This window comes from Erpetoichthys calabaricus, chromosome 12, assembly GCF_900747795.2.
Source record: "Erpetoichthys calabaricus chromosome 12, fErpCal1.3, whole genome shotgun sequence".
NCBI classification, from domain to species: domain Eukaryota; kingdom Metazoa; phylum Chordata; class Cladistia; order Polypteriformes; family Polypteridae; genus Erpetoichthys; species Erpetoichthys calabaricus.
Genome location: NC_041405.2, coordinates 74836934 through 74862919, shown reverse-complemented (window position 1 = coordinate 74862919; position 25986 = coordinate 74836934). Strand labels below are relative to the sequence as shown.

The window sequence follows — 25986 nt, the reverse complement described above, 5'->3', positions numbered from 1 at the left end:
AGCGTGTCTAATTCTTATTAGTTTACCATTTAAATATTTTCAAATGTTTTACTCTGATAACATTAATTCTTTCCTCATTTTTATACAAACTTTGTACTACAAATTGTGTGTACAAAAAAATAACATTTCCCAACCAGACTTAAAAATTAAGACTTTTGTTTATGATGTTTGTAATTATTGTGTAGTGTGTTGGACTTTTAAGTAAAGTTGCACCTAATACCTCAAACATTTAGTTGAAGTCAGCATCAGATGGTTTTGTTTGTTTATTGATTTTATTTATCCCCCCTTGTGCTCTGTAGGAAAGGTTATTGGGAAAAATGGAAAACTTATTCAGGAAGTTGTTGACAAATCGGGAGTAGTGCGTGTTCGAATTGAAGCTGAAAATGACAAAAAGAATCCTCAGGATGAGGTAATTTTAATTCAGAAATTTAATGTAAGAGTGGTATTCTGTGACAGTGTGTGTTCTTGCTGGCACTGTAAAAAATCTATTTTTTAGCCACTTATATGGAGGTAATAAATTGTTTTTGTTAAGTCAATAAATAATAATTGTAAAATATGTTAATTTCTAAAAAAGAACTGTAGATACAGTACAGATTAGTACAGTACTGTTAGTACAGTTAATCACCTTATACAGTAGAGTATAACTTGGAGAAATGTGCATGGTCTGGCAGTATTCTGGCAACTAATAGGGAAACTACATGGCACAGTGCTTGAACGTTATCATGATGATGAGGAACCAAAAAAGAAAAATAATTCAGCAGTGCACTGTTGGCTTTTAAAGCACAAAATGTTTTAATATGTAAGATGCCTTATTAACATATATAACATATATGTTGTCATGTTTGTCAGTCTGTATGGGAAAACCTATGCTTGTACATTATATATCAAAGAAAAGAACCCCCAGAAGATACAATTTAGTAACCACCTTGCCAGTAGAACAGTATTCTTATGCAGATATTTGATATCTCACACTTTTTTTTCCAAGAATGCATTGCTGTAGTGTGTTTGAATATTTGTTTCTCTTTCTCACCTGTGAAACTAACATATATATATATATATATATAATGTTAGTTTTAACAAAGAGAATTATAGTTATATGAAATATAACTCAAATATATTCAATGATACATTGTATCTGTTTTTTATAGTGACACAATCATGAAATTAATTTTAAGCTGTTTTACACTATATTCTATTTTTTTTTTTTTTTTTTTACAAAGTCTTAGTCATAAGAAGGTGTCTTTTTTTTAGATCTACTGTAATTCAGACCACTAGCATAAACAACTTAAGTAAATATGCCATTAAGCACAGTGTAAAATGTTGCCTTTGTGACTTGTCTCTATAGATTCAACAGTAAATTGGTTCAGATATGTTTGTAAATATGCTAGATGTTAGGATGTTTCATTACAAATGATTGGGGGAAAAAAAACATTGATAAAAGCAGTAAGTATTAGACAATGTAAAATGTACTTAACAAATTTAAGAAATGAAGTCTGATTTGCCAACTTGTATGTACTGATTGGTTAGCCAGATAACTAATATACTGTAGTTTTGACTAAATTTATTTATTAAATGTATCTGTGTTTCTTGGCACTCCAGTAATTTAATAACATAATTTTGGTTATTGCTCATTGGTTTATTTGAGCACAAAAATAGTGCTAAATTTAGAGCCCACTTTGTAGAATTTACCTATCTTTTTATCAGTGTTGAAATAATTTTTCTCTGTAATACATCAGTAACACAGTTTACTAACAGTTGTTTGGAAACGAAAATGGTAAATTATTGTATAACCGCAGTTGTTTGAAAATTGGTTGGAATGCTTGTCTACTTTTAAAGTTTAAAATATATTCTTTGTTTTAATTTTAGCAAGGCATGGTGCCTTTTGTTTTTGTTGGTACAAAGGAGAGCATTTCTAATGCACAGGTTCTTCTGGATTATCATCTCAACTATTTAAAGGTGAGAGTTTCTAAAAGACTTAATTTGAGTGTTTTCTTTGAATAAAAAGATATGTATACAAGTAGTAAAATACAAATCGTTTCATTATAAAGTCACTGTCCCTTAGAAAAGAGAGAGCCTATTTATTTATTTGTTTGAATATATTTAAATGTGGGTTAAGAAATCTGTAAAGCCACATATACATTTCAATATAAAATGCATTGCACTAATAACACAAATGTTAACATGCCATTTTCATAGTAAATGTTTTGTTAAAATTTTAAATATTCTTCAGATTATAAGCCATTGCGTAATTGTCAGAATTGTGTTTTTTGTTAAGAAAGTTAGGTCTCATTTCCTACCTGAATAACTAAACTTGAAGAGCTGTGTTAGAGGTGATTTTACCATTAATTCTGAAGTATGAAATATTTTAAAGAAGAGCTGTTAATTGCTAAAGTATGTGTACCTGTGAAGTCTTTTGCATTAGATAGATAGATACTTTATTAATCCAGTAGTTTAAAGTGTATGTTTCAGAATCAAGTTAATTTGGAGTTCATAAACTGTAGATTCATGAACCTTGCTATAACTGAATTTTTATAGTTAAAAAAACTGTACTCCCCTGGAGGTTTATTCTTATAGTCAACTTATACCAAGTCTCCCCCCTTCATATGCTATAGTCAAGAAATAGACTGTAGAATTCTGTCTCTCCAGGACATCTCTTAAAGATGACCCAACATCTAGCAGGTCTTTGACATCAGTGACACTACAAAATGTTGCCATCATCAAGCAAATTGTAATGGAGAATCTATAAGAGTGACGATTCACGAGGTAGCAGACACTACAAGGATTAGTTACTTGTCCATTGAATCCATTCTTGATGAGTGATTAAACATAACAAAGTCTCTGCATTTTATATGCCCAGAGTGTTGAGCCTAATGATGATAAAAGGTGTAATACATTTTCATTACTTAGCTCAAAGGTGTTCTCATAACTGGTATTTGCTTTGGTGTTGGTGGCCGTCATTTATGGGAAAGTGGCAAGGAAAGCTTTCACCCAGATTCTGCTTCCTGACAATGCCCCCTTTGACACTGTATGAGTTGCAATGGTTGCATTGTGAAACTGTGGCTTTGAAGAGATGTCACACTTACCCTATTCTCCACACTTAACCCTATGTGAATAGTACCTGTTCACCAGCATAAAGGGCAACCTCCATGGGATCAACTATGCCAGTGAGGAAGACCTCAGTTTATTCATAGAAGTGTTTGCATAAGTAAGACAAAACGTTTTATTTGAGTGGTATTAAAAAGCTTTGTTCTTGTTCACGGGAATGGAGTTGAAAAATCAACTTTGGTTTTACTTGTTCTTCTCCTAATACAGGGGTGCCCAACTCCAGTCCTGGAGGGCCGCAGTGGCTGCAGGTTTTCATTCTAACCCTTTTCTTAATTAGTGACCTGTTTTTGATGCTAATTAACTTCTTTTGAATTCATTTTGACTTGCTCTTGAAGACTCAGATCCCTCAATTGTTTCTTTTTCCTTAATTAGCAGCCAGAGAATAATGAGATACAAAATGAGCCAAAACAGGACCAGCAAACTGTGACCATCATACAATATCTGAAAATAAAGAAAGGTGAAGGTCTCAGGAATGCTGATCTGCTCTTAGAAAAAAGAAAATCCACAATTTCAGAAATGTCTGCTATTGCACAATTAGAGCAGCAACAAGCCATGGAATTAAAGAACGGGTTTACTGTAATTAATGACAAGACTCGGCGCCTCATTAAGCAACTGGTTGGAGTGAAATTGGTTGGAGTTTGAGGCCCTGACTTAGTTGGTCTTCTGTTGGCTCATTCACTTCACATTTCACTTCTGTTTAAGGAATGAAATGAAGCAATTCAGAGGAATGATGAAGAAATTCAGGAAAACATTTCTTAAAAAACCAAGTCAATTAAAATTAATTCAAAAGAAGTTAATTAGCAGCAAAAACAGATCACTAATTAAGAAAAGGGTTAGGATGAAAACCTGCAGCCACTGCAGCCCTCCAGGACTGGAGTTGGGCGCCCCTGTCCTAATAGATCAGTCACAAAACGTTTAGATCACTTCTCATGCTTCTTAATTTTGTTCTCTGTTTAGTTTGTGAATAATTGATTAACCACCCAAATGTATATATTTATTTGTAGTGATATTTTAAATCACTTTGAATTCTGGTATCAACTAAATAAAGTGTTCACTAATGGTTACAGTACTATTTAGTGTATACAGCTGTTAATCTTATTTAATACAAAAAACCTTAGCATAAAGCCTTCTCCTTTTTTATATGAGAGAGGCTGATTAACAGTTGTATTGCATGTTGTAGTTTCTGGAAGAACCCATAAAAGCAAGCTGTAACCAACAAATATGGATAAACAAGTGAGTCTTGATCAATTTATTTCTAGGTAGGTAGGCAGGCACCAGCAGTGTGAAATTTGTGTTTTTCCTTGTTTGATATATCCGGTTTTCAATACGGAGAACCTGAATGTTTCACTATAAGAGTAAAAGTGACACTGAGTGGCTCTAAAGCACGTGTGTCAAACTCCGGTCCTGGAGGGCTGTAGTGGCTACAGGTTTTCATTCTATCTATCTTCTTCATTAGTGACCAGTTTTTGCTGCTAATTAACTTCTTTTGCCTTAATTTTAATGACTTGACTCAGGACCCTTAATTGTTTCTTTGTCATTAATTAGCAGCCAAACAATAACGAGACACGAAACAAGAATCCATATGACCAGCTCACCTGTGCCCATCACACAATATCTGAAAAAAAAAAGAAAGGTGGAGGTCTCAGTAAGGTTGATCTCTCAGGTCACCTAAACATTTTGTTGGTGTTCTTAGGAAAAACAGAAAATCAACAGCTTTGGAAAAGTCTGCTGTGACAGAATGAGAGCAGCAACACGCCATGGAATTAAATCTTCTTCTTTAGGCTGCTCCCGTTGGGAGCCACAGCAGATCATCTTCTTCCATGTCTTTCTGTCCTCTGCATCTTGTTCTGTTACACCCATCACCTGCATGTCCTCTCTCACCACATCCATAAACATTCGCTTAGGCCTTTCTCTTTTCCTCTTCCCTGGCAGCTGTATCCTTAGTATCCTTCTCCCAATATACCAAGCATCTCTCCTCTGCACATGTCCAAACCAACGCAATCTCGCCTCTGACTTTGTCTCCCAACCGTCCAACTTGAGTTGACCCTCTAATGTACTCATTTCTAATCCTATCCATCCTCGTCACACCCAGTGCAAATCTTAGCATTTTTAACTCTGCTACCTCCAGCTCTGTCTCCTGTTTTCTTGTCAGTGCCACCGTCTCCAACCCATATAACATAGCTGGTTTCACTACCATCCTGTAGTCCTTCCCTTTCACTCTTTCTGATACCCGTCTGTCACAAATTAACTCCAGACACTCTTCTCCACCCATTCCACCCTGCCTGCACTCTCCTTTTCACCTCTCTTCCACAATCCCCATTACTCTACTGTACCGTTGATCCCAAGTATTTAAACTCCTCCACCTTCGCCAACTCTACTACCTGCATCCTCACCATTCCACTGACCTCCCTCTCATTTACACACATGTATTCTGTGTTGTTCCTACTGACCTTCATTCCTCTCCTCTCTAGAGCATATCTCCACCTCTCCAGGGTCTCCTCAACCTGCTCCCTACTATCGCTACAGATCACAATGTCATCAACAAACATCATAGTCCACGGGGACTCCGGTCTAATCTCATCTGTCAACCTGTCCATCACCATTGCAAATAAGAAAGGGCTCAGAGCCGATCCCTGATGTAATCCCACCTCCAACATGAATGCATCCGTCACTCCTACCGCAGACCTCACCACTGTCACACTTCCCTCGTACATACAGTGGGTACGGAAAGTATTCAGACCCCCTTCAATTTTTCACTCTATTGCAGCCATTTGCTAAAATCATTTAAATTAATTTTTTCCCTCATTAATGTACACACAGCACCCCATACTGACAGACAAAAAAAAGAATTTTTGAAATTGTTGCAGATTTATTAAAAAAGAAAAACTGAAATATCACATGGTCCTAAGTATTCAGACCCTTTGCTCAGTATTTAGTAGAAGCACCCTTTTGAGCTAATACAGCCATGAGTCTTCTTGGGAAAGATGCAACAAGTTTTTCACACCTGGATTTGGGGATCCTCTGCCATTCCTCCTTGCAGATCCTCTCCAGTTCTGTCAGGTTGGATGGTAAACGTTGGTGGACAGCCATTTTTAGGTCTCTCCAGAGATGCTCAATTGGGTTAAAGTCAGGGCTCTGGCTGGGCCATTCAAGAACAGTCACAGAGTTGTTGTGAAGCCTCGGACTGGGCCGAAGGTTTACCTTCCAACAAGATAATGACCCTAAGCACACAGCTAAAATAACGAAGGATTAGCTTCACAACAGCTCTGTGACTGTTCTTGAATGGCCCAGCCAGAGCCCTGACTTAAACCCAATTGAGCATCTCTGGAGAGACCTAAAAATGGCTGTCCACCAACGTTTACCATCCAACCTGACAGAACTGGAGAGGATCTGCAAGGAGGAATGGCAGAGGATCCCCAAATCCAGGTGTGAAAAACTTGTTGCATCTTTCCCAAGAAGACTCATGGCTGTATTAGCTCAAAAGGGTGCTTCTACTAAATACTGAAGAAAGGGTCTGAATACTTAGGACCATGTGATATTTCAGTTTTTCTTTTTTAATAAATCTGCAACAATTTCAAAAATTATTTTTTTGTCTGTCAATATGGGGTGCTGTGTGTACATTAATGAGGGAAAAAATTAATTTAAATGATTTTAGCAAATGGCTGCAATATGACAAAGAGTGAAAAATTGAAGGGGGTCTGAATACTTTCCGTACCCACTGTATCCTATACAACTCTTACGTACTTCTCTGCCACTCTCGACTTCCTCATACAATACCACAGCTCCTTTCGAGGCACCCTGTCAAATGCTTTCTCCAGGTCCACAAAGACGCAATGCATCTCCTTCTGGCCTTCTCTAAACTTCTCCATCAACATCCTCAGAGCAAACATTGCATCTGTGGTGCTCTTTCTTGGCATGAAACCATACTGCTGCTCACTAATCATCACCTCACTTCTTAACCTAGCTTCCACTACTCTTTCCCATAACTTTATGCTGTGGCTCATCAATTTTATTCCCCTGTAGTTACTGCAGTCCTGCACATCCCCCTTATTCTTAAATATCGGCATCAGTATGCTACTTCTCCACTCCTCGGGCATCCTCTCACTTTCCAAGATTCCATTAAACAATCTGGTTAAAAACTCCATTACCATCCCTCCTAAACACCTCCATGCTTCCATAGGTATGTCATCTGGACCAGCGGCCTTTCCATTTTTCATTTTCTTCATAGCTGTGCTTACTTCCTCCTTGCTAATCCGTTGCACTTCCTGATTCACTATCTCCACATCATCCAACCTCTTCTCTCTGTTGTTCTCTTCATTTATCAGCCTCTCAAAGTACTCTTTCCATCTGCTCAACACACTCTCTTCACTTGTGAGTACGTTTCCATCTTTATCCTTTATAACCCTAACCTGCTGCACATCTTGACCAGCTCAGTCCCTCTATTTAGCCAATCGGTACAGGTCCTTTTCTCCCTCTTTAGTGTCCAACCTCTCATACAACTCATCATATGCCTTTTCTTTAGCCTTTGCCACCTCTCTCTTCACTTTGTACTCTTGTCTACTTTCTGCATCTCTCTGACTCGCCCATTTCTTCTTTGCCATCCTCTTCCTCTGTATACTCTACTGTATTTCCTCATTCTACCACCAGGTTTCCTTTTCCTCCTTCCTCTTTCCAGATGTCACGCCAAGCACCCTTCTTGCTGTCACCCTTACTACATCTGCTGTAGTTTCCCAGCTGTTTGGTAACTCTTCGCTGCCACCCAGTGCCTGTCTCACCTCCTCCCTAAACTCAACCTTGCAGTCTTCCTTTTTCAACTTCCACCATTTGATCCTTGACTCTGCCCTCACTCTCTTCCTCTACTTTATGTACAACATAATCCTGCAGACCACTTGGAATTAAATAACGGGTTTAATTAACAGCAAGAATCACCTTCTCATTAAAAAAAGTGGTTGGAGTTTAAAGCCCCAGTTTAGCTGGTCAACTGTTGGCTTGTTTCATGTCTCATTTCTGTTTGGCTATCATTTAATGATGAAAAGAATCCATTCAGAGCACCACTGAATCCTTAAACACAGGGCCATTAAAATGAATTAATATTTATTCTACCAGTAGATTAGCACTGGACTCATAAGTACTTACAGGCATAAAACATAAATTCATTGGTGGACACTCTCTATTATGTTAGCAGATATTTCATATGCATAATGCAGCCTACATGATCTTCCCGTGTATGGTAGAATATGCAAAAAAAAAAAATGCTGAAAACTAAATGTCTTAAAGTACTGTAGTTTACAACAAAGCTCTGATTTCTTTGTACATGGTTGAACAATTCACATTCATCTTTATAGTAAACATTTACCAGATTTCATGGACTTTAACATCCATAATTTTGACCATTTTTGGCATACATATGTTGCTTATGGTAACGCAGCAGAACAAGGAAAAAAAAATTCAAAACTAACCTGATGGCTCCATAAAGTATAAAATAAAAAACATTTTCTTTTAAAGTGATCAATGTATCATGAACTACATTTTTGAAAGTTTAAGAAAGCATCCTGAAATGCAACATAAAATTAAGACTTGTAAATTTAAAGAAATCGTATTAGTTTTGTCATTAGTATCTTACATTACTATTCTTATATCCATGTGTGCAACTCTCTGTTTGGCTAAAAAGTAAATTGAAATAGGTTGGACATGTAATAAACTTTTGTTGAAATTTTAAATTCTGTTGCTGCTGCATTATGAGTTTAAATATGGGTGTGCCCATGAGTAGACCCTGTGATAGACTGGCATCCTATCCAGGGCTGATTTCTACCTTGCCATTCAGTGCATGCTGAGATAGTCCTCTTGTAACCCTGAATTAAATTAAGAGGGTTTGAGAATGACTTTTGACTTGTTTGAAGCCAGTAATGCAGTGTAATGATAAATAAAGCTTTTTTCTGACATAGTATCAGTGTAATAAGATTAAATCTCATAATTGCTTTCTTATGAAACACATAGGTCTTATTCATGCAAAACTTTTCCAGAGCGCCTGAGCTTCCAGACTTTTTGATTTGTTTTTTTATTGCTGTCTTCCATTTTTCTAAATAGAAATGTGTATTCATAATGAAACGTTTAGGCTCAGAGGTCATTTAAAATGTTTTGTTTTGACCAAGTTGCAAGTTGAGGCTGATTTATCTTTTATAAGGGAGCAGGATGAAATAGTTTATAATGTATATATGCTGCCTTAAGTTCAAACTTCAGTGGTTTGTTTAATATAGGAGTGAGCATTTTGTAGTATGTGGTGGTAGCAAGTTGTTCTTGATGCTTTAAAATAATTTTAACTGCAAATGCCAATGGGGGGTAGGGAGTAGCAGCTTTTAAAGGCCATATAATTTTTTTTGGCATGTACAGAGAGGTAGAGAGAGCTGCTGTCAAAGAAGGCTGCATGAGAGCTAAGTACTGTACCAGATTTTCAGCTCGCTATTAGAATCCTCCTTTAGCTGAGCAGTTTAATTGGCAACTTTTAATGTGAACAAGGCAGCACAAATATTTCTTCTTATATGTAAGTGCATTGATTTACAGTTCAAATAAATAACTTAATGGTGAAACTTTTTTGTTTTGTATAAAAACAAATCTTAGAAAATTTGAATATTTACAGTTGTGCTTGAAAGTTTGTGAACCCTTTAGAATTTTCTATATTTCTGCATAAATATGACCTACTGTAAAACATCATCAGATTTTCACTCAAGTCCTAAAAGTAGATAAAGAGAAACCAGTTAAACAAATGAGACAAAAATGTTATACTTGGTCATTTATTTATTGAGGAAAATGATCGAATATTACATATTTGTGAGTGGCAAAAGTATGTGAACTTTTGCTTTCAGTATCTGGTGTGACCCCCCTTTGCAGCAATAACTGCAACTAAAAGTTTCTGGTAACTGTTGATCAGTCCTGCACATCGGCTTGGAGGAATTTTAGCCCATTCCTCCGTACAGAACAGCTTCAACTCTGGGATGTTGGTGGGTTTCTTCACATTAACTGCTCGCTTCAGGTCCTTCTACAACATTTTGATTGGATTAAGGTCAGGACTTTGACTTGGCCATTCCAGAACATTAACTTTACTAGGGGGCTCCGCCCCCTGCTCGCTTCGCTCACCAACCCCTGGTGTTGGGGCATGACAAAGAGTGAGATGTATGAATGAGATATAGAATAGTGTGAAGGTGTGGATGATGCATATAGAAAGCAAACAATACAGTGTTTGGCACAGAGTAATGGTTTATTGGAATATTTCTTTGTACACAACATTAGTAGTAAAGATGGTGTCCTGTCCTTGAATGAGTCTTCCTTGGCATGGAGCATTTATAACTTTAACTTTAACGTCAGATGAACGTCGAACACGTGAGAAGGCAACATAAAGTTGTCCATGTCCAAAAACGGGTTCAGAGAGGTAGATGCCAACCTTGTCCATGGTTTGTCCTTGTGATTTGTTGATGGTCATGGCAAATGCAGGTTTAATGGGGAACTGTCGGCGTTTCAATGTAAAAGGTAATTCTAGGTCAGAACTCGTAAGGTCAATTCTAGGAATGAGAACAGTATTGTTAGCATGTGATCCTGTAAGAACTGTTGCTTGAATAACATTGTGTGTCATGGTGTTGACGACTAAACGTGTGCCATTGCATAAACCTTGTTTAGTGTTAAGGTTTCTTAATAGCATGATTATTGTTCCGTTTTTAAGGCTAAGATTGTGTTGTGGTAATCCGGCTGGGTTAATAGTGTTCAAATATTCTAAGGGGAAATTCAGCTGTTCATTGTCGTCATCAGAGTCAAGTTTGTCAGAGCTTAGAAAGAGCCGTGCCTCTCCAGGAAGTAATGAAATGACCTGGTTATTAATGTGATCAACATTAATATTTTTTGGACATAATATAGTGCGTTGTGTTAAAAGGGGTATTTGGTCTAATGAGATTGCTGTGCCAAATATCTCTGTAACTAAGTCGTCGCAGATAAAGGATTGGGGAATTGAAATAATATCTGGGTGAAGTCCATCTGTATTGGTGAGTGTACCATTTCCCAGTTGTAATAGCCAATTGTTATATTCTGGATCTGGACATCGCATGTTTTGTACCAACTGTATTGTTTGAAAGCAATGCCAATTGTATCAAGACTAAAGCAATTGTAGTTGCTGCTATACCTTCTGCTGTTGCTTTTGTATTGGCCTCCTTTTCAACCTCATGTAGCATTTTTATAGACTTAGCTAATGGGTGATTGTTTATGACATGAGTGATGTTTCTCATTATAAGCTCTGTGCATTGTTTGTTTTCAGGAAGGTTCATTCGTTGATAGATTGTGTCATCTGGATCTAGGATGTAGATTTGTGCATATTTGCGTTGTTGATTTGTTTCAGGGTGCACTGTTCCAATGCGATGCAATATTTGTCCACATATGCGAAAGCAGTATGGGCCATTGCCTTTTGGTGGCCTGATATTTACTCCGGTAGATGCAAAAGCAAATGAACTATTGTAGGATCTAATACAGTTCATAAAGTTTTTAATTTCAGGTACATCGTTAGTTAGAAGCTTCTGTAGATATTCAGGATATGAATGTAAAGGAGGCAGTCTAATTTGACCCTTTTGACAACAACGTTTAAATTCATTACTTGTATTGCCAGTTGTTTGTTCAGGGAAGTTAAGTGAATGACAATGATTGCAAATGACATTCATTAATCCCAATGAATTTTCCTCAATAGTGGACTCATTATTGAACGCGTTGTCAGCTAAGTGGCGCAAGCGTTTGCCAGTTGTTTGTTCAGGGAAGTTAAGTGAATGACAATGATTGCAAATGACATTCATTAATCCCAATGAATTTTCCTCAATAGTGGACTCATTATTGAATGCGTTGTCAGCTAAGTGGCGCAAGCGTTTAGCAGGTGTCTGGCGTTGATGTCCGCGACGGGCATGTTTTGCTTGTGGCGTTTGAGAGGCGCGTTGTTGCATGTCCAGTATTTGGGACGCGCTATTTTGGAGGTGTAATCGATTCACCTGTGCTGAGCGAAAAGTCCGTTTCAGTCTACGTCGTGCATTGTTTGTATCGAGCCTTGTCCGTTTTTGTATGTCGGTCAGTTGAGCTTTCTGTTTTTGGAGCCTTGCTTGCTTGTTTTCCGGCAGTTCACATGCGCGTTGTAGACGTGTGCATTCATTTATGCTGTCTCTTCGCTCCCGTTTTTGTATGTCTGAGACGCGAGGTCTTTCGGTTTGAACTCGTGCCTGTTTCAATGCAGCACTTTGAGACGCGCGCTGTATGCGTCTACGTTCATTGTGTCTGTCCATTTGGGCTCGTCTCTGTAACGGGGTTAGTTGAGCTTTGCTTTTTTGGAGCCGAGACATTTTTTCTCCCGGAGTTTCAGAAGCGCGTTGTATGCGCCGCCGTGTATTTTGTTTGTTCATGCAGGTTCGTGTGTTTGGTCCCGTTATCCGAGCCGTATCGTTTTGTACCCGTGAGCGTGTGTTCATGACTTGTTTGTTCTTCAGCGTGAGAAATATGGATAAGTAATAAGGAGGATCGCACTCACTGTTAATATGGAGCTTTTTCTGCAGTTGAACGGTTAATAGTGCTTTATTGTAAGGAGATCCACCTATGCTGCATAGTGTGAAGGTGTTGAGATTGAGATGACGTATGTTTAATACGGACGGTTCCTTTAGAAATGGGGCTTTGGGTGTCACTTCTTATTGATGTTAGTGTGTTTGTGGGTCTGAATCGTCGTTTTTGTGAACGCTTCGTGTGCCATGTCCGTAGTCTGTCCCGTTTCGTCTCTAATGGGCTTGGTGTGGCTGTCACGGCTTCTTTTTTTTGTGTTGTGGTAGGAGCTTGTTGAATCCTCCTCTTTGAGTGCGTCCCATTTCGTGTGCAATGGGATTCGTGCGGCGCTGTGTGCTTTGCCGGCGTCTGGGTGGGGGATGTTGCTTGGAGTGGGTGGTGGGATTGGTGGGGCGCGAGCGTCTTCTTTCTTTTTGTGTGCCAGGGGCTTGTTGAATCCTCCTCTTTGTGTGTGTCCCGTCCGTTGCTTGAAAGACGGGGGGGGTTGCGGGTTCGTTTTTTTTGTGTGCCAGGGGCTTGTTGAATCGTCCTCTTTGTGTGTGTCCCGTTCGTTGCTTGGGGGGGGGGGGGGGTGTGCTTGGAGGTGGGTGTGGGATTTGTGGGGCGCAAGCGGCTTCTTTTTTTTTGTGTGCTAGTTTTGTGTGCAATGGGTTTCGTGCGCCGCTGTGTGCATCGCCTTTTTTCTGTGCTGACTCCTTTTTTCTGTGGTCGCGGCGCCTCATTTCTTGGGGCGCCTGCGCAGTACGTCTTTTTGCGGCTACGGCCCATGGCCGGATGTCCCTGCGTCCATCCGGTTTACCATTCTCGGTTAGTAATGTGGATTCTTCTTTAACCATTCTTTGGTAGAATGACTTGTGTGCTTAGGGTCGTTGTCTTGCTGCATGACCCACCTTCTCTTGAGATTCAGTTCATGGACAGATGTCCTGACATTTTCCTTTAGAATTCTCTGATATAATTAAGAATGCATTGTTCCATCAATGAAGGCAAGCTGTCCTGGCCCAGATGCAGCAAAACAGGCCGAAACCATGATACTACCACCACCCTCTTTCACAGATGGGATAAGGTTCTTATGCTGGAATGCAGGGTTTTCCTTTCTCCAAACATAACGCTTTTCATTTAAACCAAAAAGTTCTATTTTGGTCTCATCCATCCACAAAACATTCTTCCAAATAGCCTTCTGTCCACGTGATCTTTAGCAAACTGCAGACGAGCAGCAATGTTTTTTTTGGAGAGCAGTGGCTTTCTCTTTGCAACCCTGCCATGCACACCATTGTTGTTCAGTGTTCTCCTGATGGTGGACTCATGAACATGAACATTAGCCAATATGAGAGAGGCCTTCAGTTGCTTAGAAGTTACTCTGGAGTCCTTTGTGACCTCGCCGACTATTACACGCCTTGCTCTTGGAGTGATCTTTGTTGGTCGACCACTCCTGGGGAGGGAAACAATGGTCTTGGAATTTCCTTCATCTGTACACAATCTGTCTGACTGTGGATTGGTGGAGTCCAAACTCTTTAGAGATGGTTTTGTAACCTTTTTCAGCCTGATGAGCATCAACAACTCTTTTTCTGAGGTCCTCAGATATTTCCTTTGTTCATTTGTTCATGCCATGATACACTTCCACAAACGTGTTGTGAAGAGCAGACTTTGATAGATCCCTGTTCTTTAAATAACACAGGGTGCCCACTCACACCTGATTGTCATCCCATTGATTGAAAACACCTGACTCTAATTTCACCTTCAAACTAACTGCTAATCCTAAAGGTACAGATACTTTTGCCACTCACAAATATGTAATATTCGATCATTTTCCTCAATAAATAAATGACCAAGTATAATATATTTGTCTCATTTGTTTAACTGGTTTCTCTCTATCTACTTTTAGGACTTGAGTGAAAATCTAATGATGTTTTAGGTCATATTTATGCCGAAATATAGAAAATTCTAAAGGGTTTGCAAACTTTCAAGCACAACTATATGTTAATTTCACTTTTAAAAATATAAGGTCACATTTTTGTTTTTTTTTCTGTACTAGTAAAATAGCACTTAAATTAATTTTAAAAATCAGTTTAAATAGAAAATAATCAATTGAGAATTTCTTCATATTATTATTTTTGTTGCTTTACCTGGTAATCGGTTGCATTTTCTCAGTTTTACTATTTATGAATGTATTGAAATGTCTATATCTAGATATCTCCCACATCAAATGTAAAAGTTCTGATTCTTAAGTCCTACTTCTTTAAGTTTTCTTAGTTTACACAGCATACATAGTATTTGTAGTGCATAACACTGAATTGTTCTATTTATTAAACATTACCCAGGCAGAACTACACCTGTGCATAATATACTGCATGGAGCCACATATATTTACCTCCTTTTTTATTTACTTGCTATTTGCCTTTAACATGAAATAAAGATCTGCTGGTTCATGCCATGTTTTTTTTTTTTAAAAAAAAAGAAAGAAAAAGTGATTTATAAAGGGGGAAAATGCTTTTGTGTGTTGTTCTTTTAGGAAGTTGATCAGCTTCGCCTTGAGAGATTACAAATCGACGAGCAGCTGCGGCAAATAGGAGGAGGTGCAAGGCCTCAAACCACTCGGTCAGAAAAGGAGAAGGGTTTCGTTGCTGATGATGCCATTGGTCTGACCAGAGCAGGCAAACCATATCCTGGGAGAGGGCGTGGTAGGCGTGCCTCCAGGATATACATCTGGTAAAAGTTTAATTCAAAAATCTAATCAGTTATTGGTTCATTTGCCATTAAATGATTGCTAAACAAATTACTTCCTTATAAAACTGTATGTGTGAAGGTGGGAAGGTAATCTAGCAAAGCATGGAGGATTTTTTTAAGATAATTGAATTTCAAATTATGTAATAATTATCCAATATTTGCAGGAAAACCTCAAGTGAGATTTTACTTTATTTCTTAGTACAGTAAATAAAGTATAATAAAAATTAACAAAAATTATTGCAGTTTGCCAAAATCTAAGAAAGCATTTCAGTGGTAAAAGCTGAGCACAAAATCCATTACAGTTCTAATATTGTAACATCCTATAGTGTGGTCAGTGCCAAGTCAGAGACATAAACAAAAATTATAAGTTATGACTTTAACTGTTGAAATAAGCAATATCATTATGCTTCACAAAAACTTAGTGAAGAAGCAAGATTTGTGAAGGGAAAAAGACAGTCTCATTTTGTATAAGCTCATATAATAAACAAGTAGAGAGTTATACTTCCTCCAAGGAAGTGAACACACATTTTAGTCTGCAACTCAAAACAAAACATTTTCAAGAATTAAAATGCATAGAAATTTAATATTAAGAACTGACAAAAATGTTGATAAGACTGTAAAATGTGGTACTTTTTAAAGGTTAATTTGAGCCGCAAGTTGCATAATTTTATACAGTAATCTTCACTTACCTTTTTAATATAGGAGGTGGTCTTCATTATTAACCCATGATTAAAAAGCATTTCTATGTAGACCGTATTCTCAGGGGTCTTAGTGGTTCTGTGACCTATGCTGTTTGTTACTCATAGGAGATTATTCGTATATCCAGAATGTAAGAGCAAGAAAAAAAAAGTTTTGTGATTGAGAACTAAGTTAAGAACTCTCCACAAACTTAATATGATGAGAAACTAATATCATAAGAAATATTTATTTTGAAAATGTGTTCATTGAGAGAGAACATTCTTTGAGGAATACTTCTTATAATCTAATCCATCACTGGAAAGTATTGGAATAAGCTGTTATATCTATTTTAGCATATGTGTTGTTAAAAGTTAATAGTGTATGTACAGTCATATGAAAAAGTTTGGGAACCCCTCTCAGCCTGCATAATAATTTACTCTACTTTCAACAAAAAAGATAACAGTGGTATGTCTTTCATTTCCTAGGAACATCTGAGTACTGGGGTGTTTTCTGAACAAAGATTTTTAGTGAAGCAGTATTTAGTTGAATGAAATTAAATCAAATGTGAAAAACTGGCTGTGCAAAAATTTGGGTCCCCTTGTAATTTTGCTGATTTGAATGCATGTAACTGCTCAATACTGATTACTTGCAACACCAAATTGGTTGGATTAGCTTGTTAAGCCTTGAACGTCATAGACAGGTGTGTCCAATCATGAGAAAAGGTATTTAAGGTGGTCAGTTGCAAGTTGTGCTTCCCTTTGACTCTCCTCTGAAGAGTGACAGCATGGGATCCTCAAAGCAAGTCTCAAAAGATCTGAAAGCAAAGATAGTTCAGTATCATGGTTTAGGAGAAGGCTACAAAAAGCTATCTCAGAGGTTTAGACTGTCACTTTCAACTGTAAGGAATGTAATCGGGAAATGGAAGGCCACAGGCACAGTTGCTGTTAAACCCAGGTCTGGCAGGCCAAGAAAAATACAGGAGCGGGCATATGCGCAGGATTGTGAGAATGGTTACAGACAATCCACAGATCCCCTCCAAAGACCTGCAAGAACATCTTACAGATGGTGTGTCTTTACATTGTTCTACAATTCAGCTCAATTTGCACAAAGAACATCTGTATGGCAGAGTGATGAGAAAGAAGCCCTTTCTGCACTCACACCACAAACAGAGTTGCTTGTTGTATGCAGATGCTCATTTAAACAAGCCAGATTCATTTTGGAACAAAGTGTTTTGGACTGATGAGTTATTTGGTCATAACAAAACGTGCTTTGCAAGGTGGAAAAAGAACACCGCATTCCAAGAAAAACACCTGCTACCTACTGACAAATTTGGTGCCGGTTCCATCATGCTGTGGGGCTGTGTGGCTAGTTCAGGGACTGAGGGGACTCAGGGACTCAGATGAATTCAACTCAATATCAACAAATTCTTCAGGGTAATGTTCAAACATCAGTCACAAAGGTGAAGTTACCCAGGGGTTAGATATTCCAAGAAGACAATAACCCAAAACACAGTTCGAAATCTACAAAGGCATTTATGCAGAGGGAGAAGTACAATGTTCTGGAATGGTTGTCACAGTCCCCTAACTTGAATATCATCGAAAATCTATGGGATGATTTGAAGCAGGCTGTCCATGCTCGGTAGCCATCAAATTAACTGAACTAGAGAGATTTTTTTATGGACGAATGGTCATAAATACCTCCATCCAGAATCCAAACACTCATCAAAGGCTATAGGAGGCGTCTAGAGGGCTGTTATATTTGCAAAAGGAGGCTCATCTAAGTATTGATGTAATATCTCTGTTGGGGTACCCAAATTTATGCACCTGTCTAATTTTGTTATGATGCATATTGCATATTTTCTGTTAATCAATAAACTTAATGTCACTGCTGAAATACTACTGTTTCCAAAAGGCATGTCATATATTAAAAGGAAGTTGCTACTTTGAAAGAATTAAGAGGGGTTCCCAAACTTTTTCATATAGAATATATATATTTTTTTTAATATATTTTATATTTTTTTTGATAAAATTATATGCATGCAGAACACTCCAAATTCCAGTCAAGCTCAGACAGTTAGCAAGCCTGTTCATTTTGTAAATAGAGAGTAATTCTCAATATGATGACAGAATAATATTTTTGTGTTTCCTTCACACGGAGGAATGGACTTAGCACTCTGGGGAAAGCTGATGGTAGTTTCCCTTGAAAAGTTTTTCAGCAGCTAAATCCACTACAGCATTCCTCGGCCACTCCTCCAGGCACCCTTGATGGATTCATCCCAATCCCTGCACACAAACACCGCCAATTTTACCTCACCCAGCCCACCTGGGCTCTGTGAGCACATCCGAGGCTCACTGGTGGCCATTCATGCAGAATGGTCTTCAGCAGCAGTGACACATAGTAAAAGTGCTCTTTAAGTGTTAAGTCTGTGCTCCTCCCTTAGCAGCATCTAGTAGCATATTTTATTGCCGGCTTCTCCATGTTTTCCTCGTCCCCTCTGATAGCCTGCGGCAACCTAAGGAGCATGTCCTTCGCAGGTCTGCGTAGTCTCGGTGAATTTTAAATCTGTTAAGATTATTGGAGAAAGTCAACTATACAACTATATTACTTTGTGAGGTTGGTCACAGGATGATAAAATATCAATTAAAGAAATGAAAATCTTGTGTATTTTACAGTGGCAGATTTCAATAAGAAGAAGTTACTTCACTGTTTATTTAGATTGAAAGTGAAAGTAAAGCTTTGCAGTCACGGGTGCCTGGGAAGGTCAAAAGACAGCGAGAGGAGGAGTCCAGGTTGGATTAGTAGTGTACGTGTACTGTAATGTTTCTGTTTGTATCTTAGTAACCTCGAGGTTAGGTGTAAATGGTTTTGTTGTTTAGTGTTTTATTATGTGTATTTTGTTTTCATATATTTTGATTTTTACTTAAAAGTGTATGATTTCCCCGGCAGGCCCGAAATGGTATCTCCCTATGTTTAGGCAAGCCGACCCCGGGAATGGAGAAGTCTTTATAAGCACAGTTGTGGCCGCAAGAGGGGGGGACGATCATTCGGAGAGAATTGAGAAGGGTTAGTCTGGTGTGCATCGCACTACCTAAGAGATGGCTGAGCTGCTGGTTGATATAAAAGAGTGGGTTAGGCTCCTGAGAACCAAAAATGGCTCCTGAGATTTTTTTTTTCTGAAGAGTTGTATTTTTGACCTGGACTGAAACAGTCCAGTTTTTTTTTTTTTTTTTTTTAAATTTTAAGGCTGCTGATGCCCTTACATGGACTAGAATTCACTGTATATATATTAGGGTAAGAGCATCTATGTTTTACAGTTTCTATTTTTTGTCTTTCCTCTTTTTTTCATAATTAGATTTGTTTTGTCACAGGATTATTTATACATTTTTGTGCATCCTTTCAAATCTGTAACTTTTTTTTTTCTTCTTAATCATGGAATAATAAAATTACCTTTTTTTTTTCTCTCTCTCTCAGTCCTGGTCGGTCCCAAACTACTAGCAGGCCATCTGCTTTAGTAGACGGCTTGTGACATTTTGGTGGCAGAGGTGGGAATCGAACCCACGCCTCCTAAGAGACTGGAGCCTCAATCCAGTGCCTTTTTTTAATATGCAAACATTTTTAATATGCTAGGAAAAAACATAAAGAAAATCGTTCTTATCACAGTTTTATGTGATACTGGCTATAGTAGTGTTTTATGGGGTATTACAAGCTGTAATTTAATGAGAAGTAAAACTGTAGATGTCCACATTGTGTTTTTTTTAGCTACAGTTTTCTATAAAGGCATAGTAACAAGAATGTGTAAGCTCAAGCCTTATAAATAAGATTTTTTATCAGTAGCTTGAATTGACATCAATTTCCTCTGCTTAATAGTATGAATTACATCATGGATTTATAGGTATTTATCTTGCATTTTCAATAAAATATAAAGGATAACAGTGCTTGTTAGTAGACTTTGGAGTATCTGATTACATTATACTTTTGAGTGTGATCTGCTTTAACCATTTCTAAGTGTAAATAAAGTATTATCCAAAAATATACACCACAGCAGTACATGGAATAGAATAGTACTACACAATGAAAATTCGTATTATATGACGGAAGTTTTCAATTGCAATGTGTTCCTTTAATCTCATTTTTAATTGGAGTTTTGGTTGATATAGTGTTTTATAAAAGACATAATGTCTATATGCAAAAAAAGTATTTTTAAGAGCAAGGCTTATAACAGAAACAACAGATTTGTTTCTTTTGACCCTAGGGATCTGTGTGGCTCAAGACAGGTAAGAAACTGCTGGCCATTGTAATTTCTGAAGACAAACTAAACAAATCCAAATACTGTACATAGATATTCAGATCAACTTTTCATATTGCAGTCATCCTTGTATAAAAATATGGTTAATTGTAGCTGTTACTGCTAGTTTTCGAGGTTTCCGCTGTTCTACAGCTAAGGTTGAAGCATTGAATATAATGCATACAAAAAAATTCTGTACTCTGAGTTTGTTCATTTTAAACATTTTAGTGAATATCAAAGAAAAAATAGTTCGCACAGAATGTAGAGAAAATTCTGATAATACTAAAAACATCTGATCTATTATACTCAGATTTCAAACTTACATAGCTTAGTTGTGTTTCTTTAAGATACTGTATTCATTATTTATATGGCTAAATACTTAGCTGCATATAGTATATTACTGTATACAGTCAGAAAAAGGCATTTCAGAGGCACTCTGGATTTTTAACATTAGCATTTGCACACTAAGATTGGCTGTTAAATATCAACATATTTAATGTGTTCTCAAAATATTGAAAATCTTTTCTAATAAAACCTTTTAATCAGAATTGACTTGTTTAACTTATACCTGATGTTTTATCAAGTTGTGGATAATGATACTGCATTTAATAACTGTTTCAGGGACAAATTCTGAAGCTTCTAATGCATCAGAGACTGAATCTGATCACAGAGATGAATTAAGCGATTGGTCCCTTGCACCTACGGAAGAGGAGAGAGATGGCTATTCTCGCCGTGGTGATGGCCGCAAGCGGGGCAGTGGAGGTGGTGGCAGCAACAGAGGGCGAGGAAGCAGAGGTCGTGGAGCATATAAAGGTTAGTTCTTAAATTCCACAATGATATGAATGTACCTTGTAATTATTACTTCTGTAGTATAGTAGTAGGTTGGGTAATAAGTTTGTTTACCTGCATAACCAGAAATAGGTATATTTACATATTTTTCTACCAGAAATAACAATGATTGTTTGCTTTCCTGTGATAGACATGTTATCTTTCCTTCTCTGTATGTAACTATATAACATACTTTTTTCTTTCCAAAAATAAAGTGTAATAAAGAAAAAAAAGATTCATAAAGTTTAACCAAAAGTAACAATAGAATTTCTACATTGGGTTATCGGTGGACTGAGATCCATCAAAACCTGCTGTAAGTAGTTTGGGAGCAATAGTGCTTGTAGTACTAACTGATAAGTAGTCGCATTTTTCCCCTCAGTGTGATCTGAGTGTGGGTTAGTCCCAAAACGTATAGCTGAGCGAGGCACAATTAGGATCTTAGATCTACAGTTTTTAGTTGGATTAATTAGTATTTTGTATAAATTGATAAAGAATGCCCCTTGTTAATAGCTGAATTCCATTCATTTTTTAAATCGTTGAAACAAAATAAGTAGATACAGTTCAGTCAGAAAACATACAAGCACCACAGTCTTAGTGGCTAGTGGTCAGATTTCCATTCTTTATCTGAAATTTTGATTGAAATATCCTTTTCCTAATACATCCTTATACCATCTAAGGAGAAACATTTACCAGTATTGAGAGTGGTAGAGTATAGACATCCATCTTACATCTTCAGTATTCCAATATAATATAATTTCTAATACTGATTTTTAAATTAGGCTTAGGAAAGCCTAACAGGTGACTTAGCAAAATTTCTGATTTGCATATAGTAGAAGAAATGGGTTACTAAAGATTAAATTAGATGTTATAGATGTTCAAAGGATGCAAAAATATTGCCCATATAGAAATCTCTGAGGTTACCAATAAAAGAAGTTTGACATTTTGAAAACTTTAAAAGACCATTAAAAATAATGATTGTCGTACTTTTGTGTAATTGATAGTGACATCTTGAACTTAGTGTCTTCTACACTGGTAGTAAATTCCCACTAAATTGGCAGTCATTCGTCGTCATGGGTGCACACACAGGGCTGCCAACTCTTTCTCTGGAAATGGGGACATTTGGGTCGAAAAATGAGGACATTTGAGGACACCTTTTCCTGTGATGCCATAATACTCCTTTATACCGTCTTATGGTTTTTTAAAATGATATAAGCCTTTAGTAACAGTTTATCACTATCATAATGATATGATGGCCACAATCACAGTCCCTGGCAAACTAATAAGCCATTAAATATTTTGCATATGTCGGGCCTCTTAAATTAACAGACTTCATTCCTTCAATAATTCTTTGGATTGTTTAATTGTCCTAAACCTTTTAAAATATATATATACACATGGTAAATTCTAGTAAAATAACAATTTTACTCTTTTCAATGTAGTTTATTTGCATTTATCTGTATTCTTTTATTTTTCCATTGAAGCTGTTTTTCTCAGTAAATCTGGGTTCTTGAATAAATATGAATAGAAATCTTTACATAGCATGCTACCGAAATTGAACGTTATGAGCATTAGCCCCTTAATTGAAACTGTTCTGCCCTTTCGAAAACGAGGATATTTGTTGTTCAAGTAGTCTGTGAACTTGCACTTTCTTTTTGGCACAATGGGTATTCCTGAATTTATGTAAAGTCACTTGGAAGAAGTGACTTATTACTTGATCAACTGATAACTTAAAAGATGTTGCATTTATATGACTGAATAAATGTTTTTTTTTTTTTTTTTTTAAATTAACTGAAACTTTAATAGTTGACTCATTCATTTATAATTATAAATCCATTTTGGAACAATGGGTGGTAATAACTATATTTCCCATTAAAATACTACAAAGCAGTATTTACTCGCACTTAAATACAACAGATTGTACCTGAATGTATGAAATTTCTTGTTTAACCAAGCTGCTGAAAATTAGATCTCACATAGAAAACCTGAAATTGTAATTTCAGTTTTGATTAAATTCACTTAGTTACGGTGAATTAGGACTGCAAATAATTAAGGAAAGGAATGATATTCATAATGAACTGTCTACTCGCCAAGTAGGTAAAGCTGAATTCAAAAGGTGAAGTGAAAAAGCCAAGTTGGACAGACCTTGACTATTCTCATCAATATCTGCATTGTTTACTACCGGAATAGAAGTGAAGATTCTGGGAATAAAAGTGTGCACACTGCTTCTGCAAATGCTGATTGGTGTACTACTTTCAATTTTTGCCAATGATAAGGATATGGAGATTTTCAAATTTATTAGCCAAAATTCTGGACATTTTAAAAAATTGTATAAATTCCTTCCGGACAGTCCGTGGCGTGCTAAAAATGAGGACATGTCCGGGAAAATGAGGATGGTTGACAGCCCTACACACAAAGCAAAGCGTAAGCCAGTACAATTTTTTTTTTCTGTTTCCAGCCAAAGCCTTATAATGCTTGTGATTGTAGCCCAGTAGGACAACTGGAAACTGGGTAGTGCTGGGCCTGTCTCTACATGAAAATATGTTTTCAGAAAGTTCTGCAATTCATTGAAAATCAAAAACTGAAATCTCTCTTCCATATAGGTATTCAGACCCTTTGCTGTGACAGTCCAAATTATGCATGGATTGCTTTAATTATATCTTTGAGATGTGTCTAGAACTTGATTGGAGTTCACCTGTGGCACACTGAACTTGATTGGATATAGTTTGGAAAGGCATGCACCTCTGTATATAGGGGTCTCACATTCTACACTTTGTCATGACCAAAACCATTCAATTAAGTCCAACGGAACTCTCTTTAGACCTCCACAATAATACTGTGGAAATAAGGGCAAGGGCAGGAATAATTTCCAAACCTCCAGGACTCTTCCTATAGTTGTGGTTGTCCGGCCAACCTGAGTAACTGGGCTAGAAGGGCTTTAGTCAAGGAGGTGACCAAGAACCCAATGGCCACTCTAATGACCTTCAGAAGTCCTCTGTTGAAATAGGAGAACCAACTGGAAAGACGACCATCTCAGCAGCCCTCCATCAATCAGGTGTTTTTGGTAGAGTGGGCTCTGAGAGCATACGGAAAAAGATTCTCAGGTCTGATGAGACAAAAATTAAACTCTTCTAGCAGAACTCGAAACACTATATCTGCTGAAGACTAGGCACTGCTCATCACCTGCCTGATACTATTCCTATGGTGGTGGCAGCATCTCAGCGACAGGAACAATGGTATGAATTGAGGGAAGGATGAATGCAGCCAAATGCAGAAAGGTCCTTAAAGAAATCCTGCTCCAGAGTACACACAGCTTCAGACTGAGGCACCAGTTCACTTTTCAGTATGACAGTGAACTCAAAGCATACAGGCAAGGCGATACTGGAGAGGTGTCGGGACTAGTCTCTGACTGTCATTGAGTGGGCCAGCCAGAGTCCAGACTTAAACCCTAAGGAACATCTATGGAGAGGCATAAAGATGGCAGCTTACAGGTGATCTCATCTAATCTAATGGAGCCTGAGAGGATCTGCAAGTAAGAATGGTGTAAACTGCCAGAATCCAGGTGTGCAAAGTTTGTAGAAGCTTTCCCAAGAAGACTTGAGGCTGTAATTTCTGTTAAAGGGACTTTTAAAAAGTACTCAATTAAGGGCCTGAATTCTTACATGAATGAGAGATTTCATTTTTTGACTTTTAATAAATTTGTAAATCTTTCTGAAAATGTGTTTATTTTGTCATTATTGGTTTTTGAGTGTAGTTTGATGGTCAAAAATGGCAAATTTATACTTTTAAAATTAAATCTACAACATAAAGTGTGCAGAAAATGAAGGGACTTTAAAACTATATGAATCCACTGTGTATGTGTGTGTGTGTGTGTGTGTGTACTGTATATATTGTACACTTTAACATTTTCCTTTGTTTTTATTATAAATTTTGTGGTTTAACAGAACTCTGTGTTATCAGATTATGCAGTATCACTACAACATTTATTTAATTATGAAATACAGTAGATGACTTTTTTTCTATAAGCAGTGCTTCTAAATTGGCTTCCCAACTTTTTTTAGGTAGCTGTAATCGTCCAGATCATAGTTTTTAAATAGTAGAATTAGTAGTGAATACACAATGACTATATATTGTGGTCTGCATTAACAAAAAGTTATCTGGTATTGCCTGGTGCTCCTTAATTAAAGGCTGAGTAGTTGTTAGTTTATCTGCGAAGCCTGTTGGCCATATTTTATCACCATCAATTGTTTCACTTTGAATGAATAGCTAATTTTAACAAAATGTCTGGTGGTCTGGTGGTGTCTGTTGAGTTTTCATCCATTGATTTTTTTTTTTTTTTTCTTCTGTGGACAGTTTTCTTAAATTCTTGGAACTGTAAAATCGATGTACTTATCTAGCTTTTTCAACTCCACTATGTATAATTTATTGCTAAAGATGTGTATGTGTGTTATGAAATTGTATAAATAGAGTAAATGAAAAGATGGATTAAGAAAGCATGTGCAAGAAGGAGGTTAAATTAGTGCGTGAAAATCTTAATCTCTGTATACTTCCATTTCAGGTAATGATGAAATGAATTGGAATGACTCTAGACAGAGAAGTTCAAGAGATATAAAAACAAAATCAGTAGAAGATTCCCTGCAGGTATTAATTCTGAATACAGTATAGCTTGTAGTCCTAATGTTTTCATTTTATAACCGATATCTCTCCCTTCTATCTTGACAGTTAATTGTATGGAAAGAATTTTGTTGGAGGTCTTAAATAACATGTATTGATTAAACGGATTTAAAAAAATGCATCTG

The 25986-nt window shown here is 37.1% G+C and overlaps 1 protein-coding gene across 1 annotated transcript in view; it reads left to right on the top strand.

The window, feature by feature from the left end:
* Window positions 1-25986, top strand: part of fmr1 (fragile X messenger ribonucleoprotein 1) — a 106559-nt gene that overhangs the window by 77127 nt on the left and 3446 nt on the right. Inside the window, 6 exon segments of the mRNA XM_028815714.2 lie at window positions 300-409; window positions 1867-1956; window positions 15185-15364; window positions 15366-15381; window positions 20984-21175; window positions 25746-25828. Of these exon segments, the coding sequence (XP_028671547.1) occupies window positions 300-409; window positions 1867-1956; window positions 15185-15364; window positions 15366-15381; window positions 20984-21175; window positions 25746-25828 (671 nt within the window).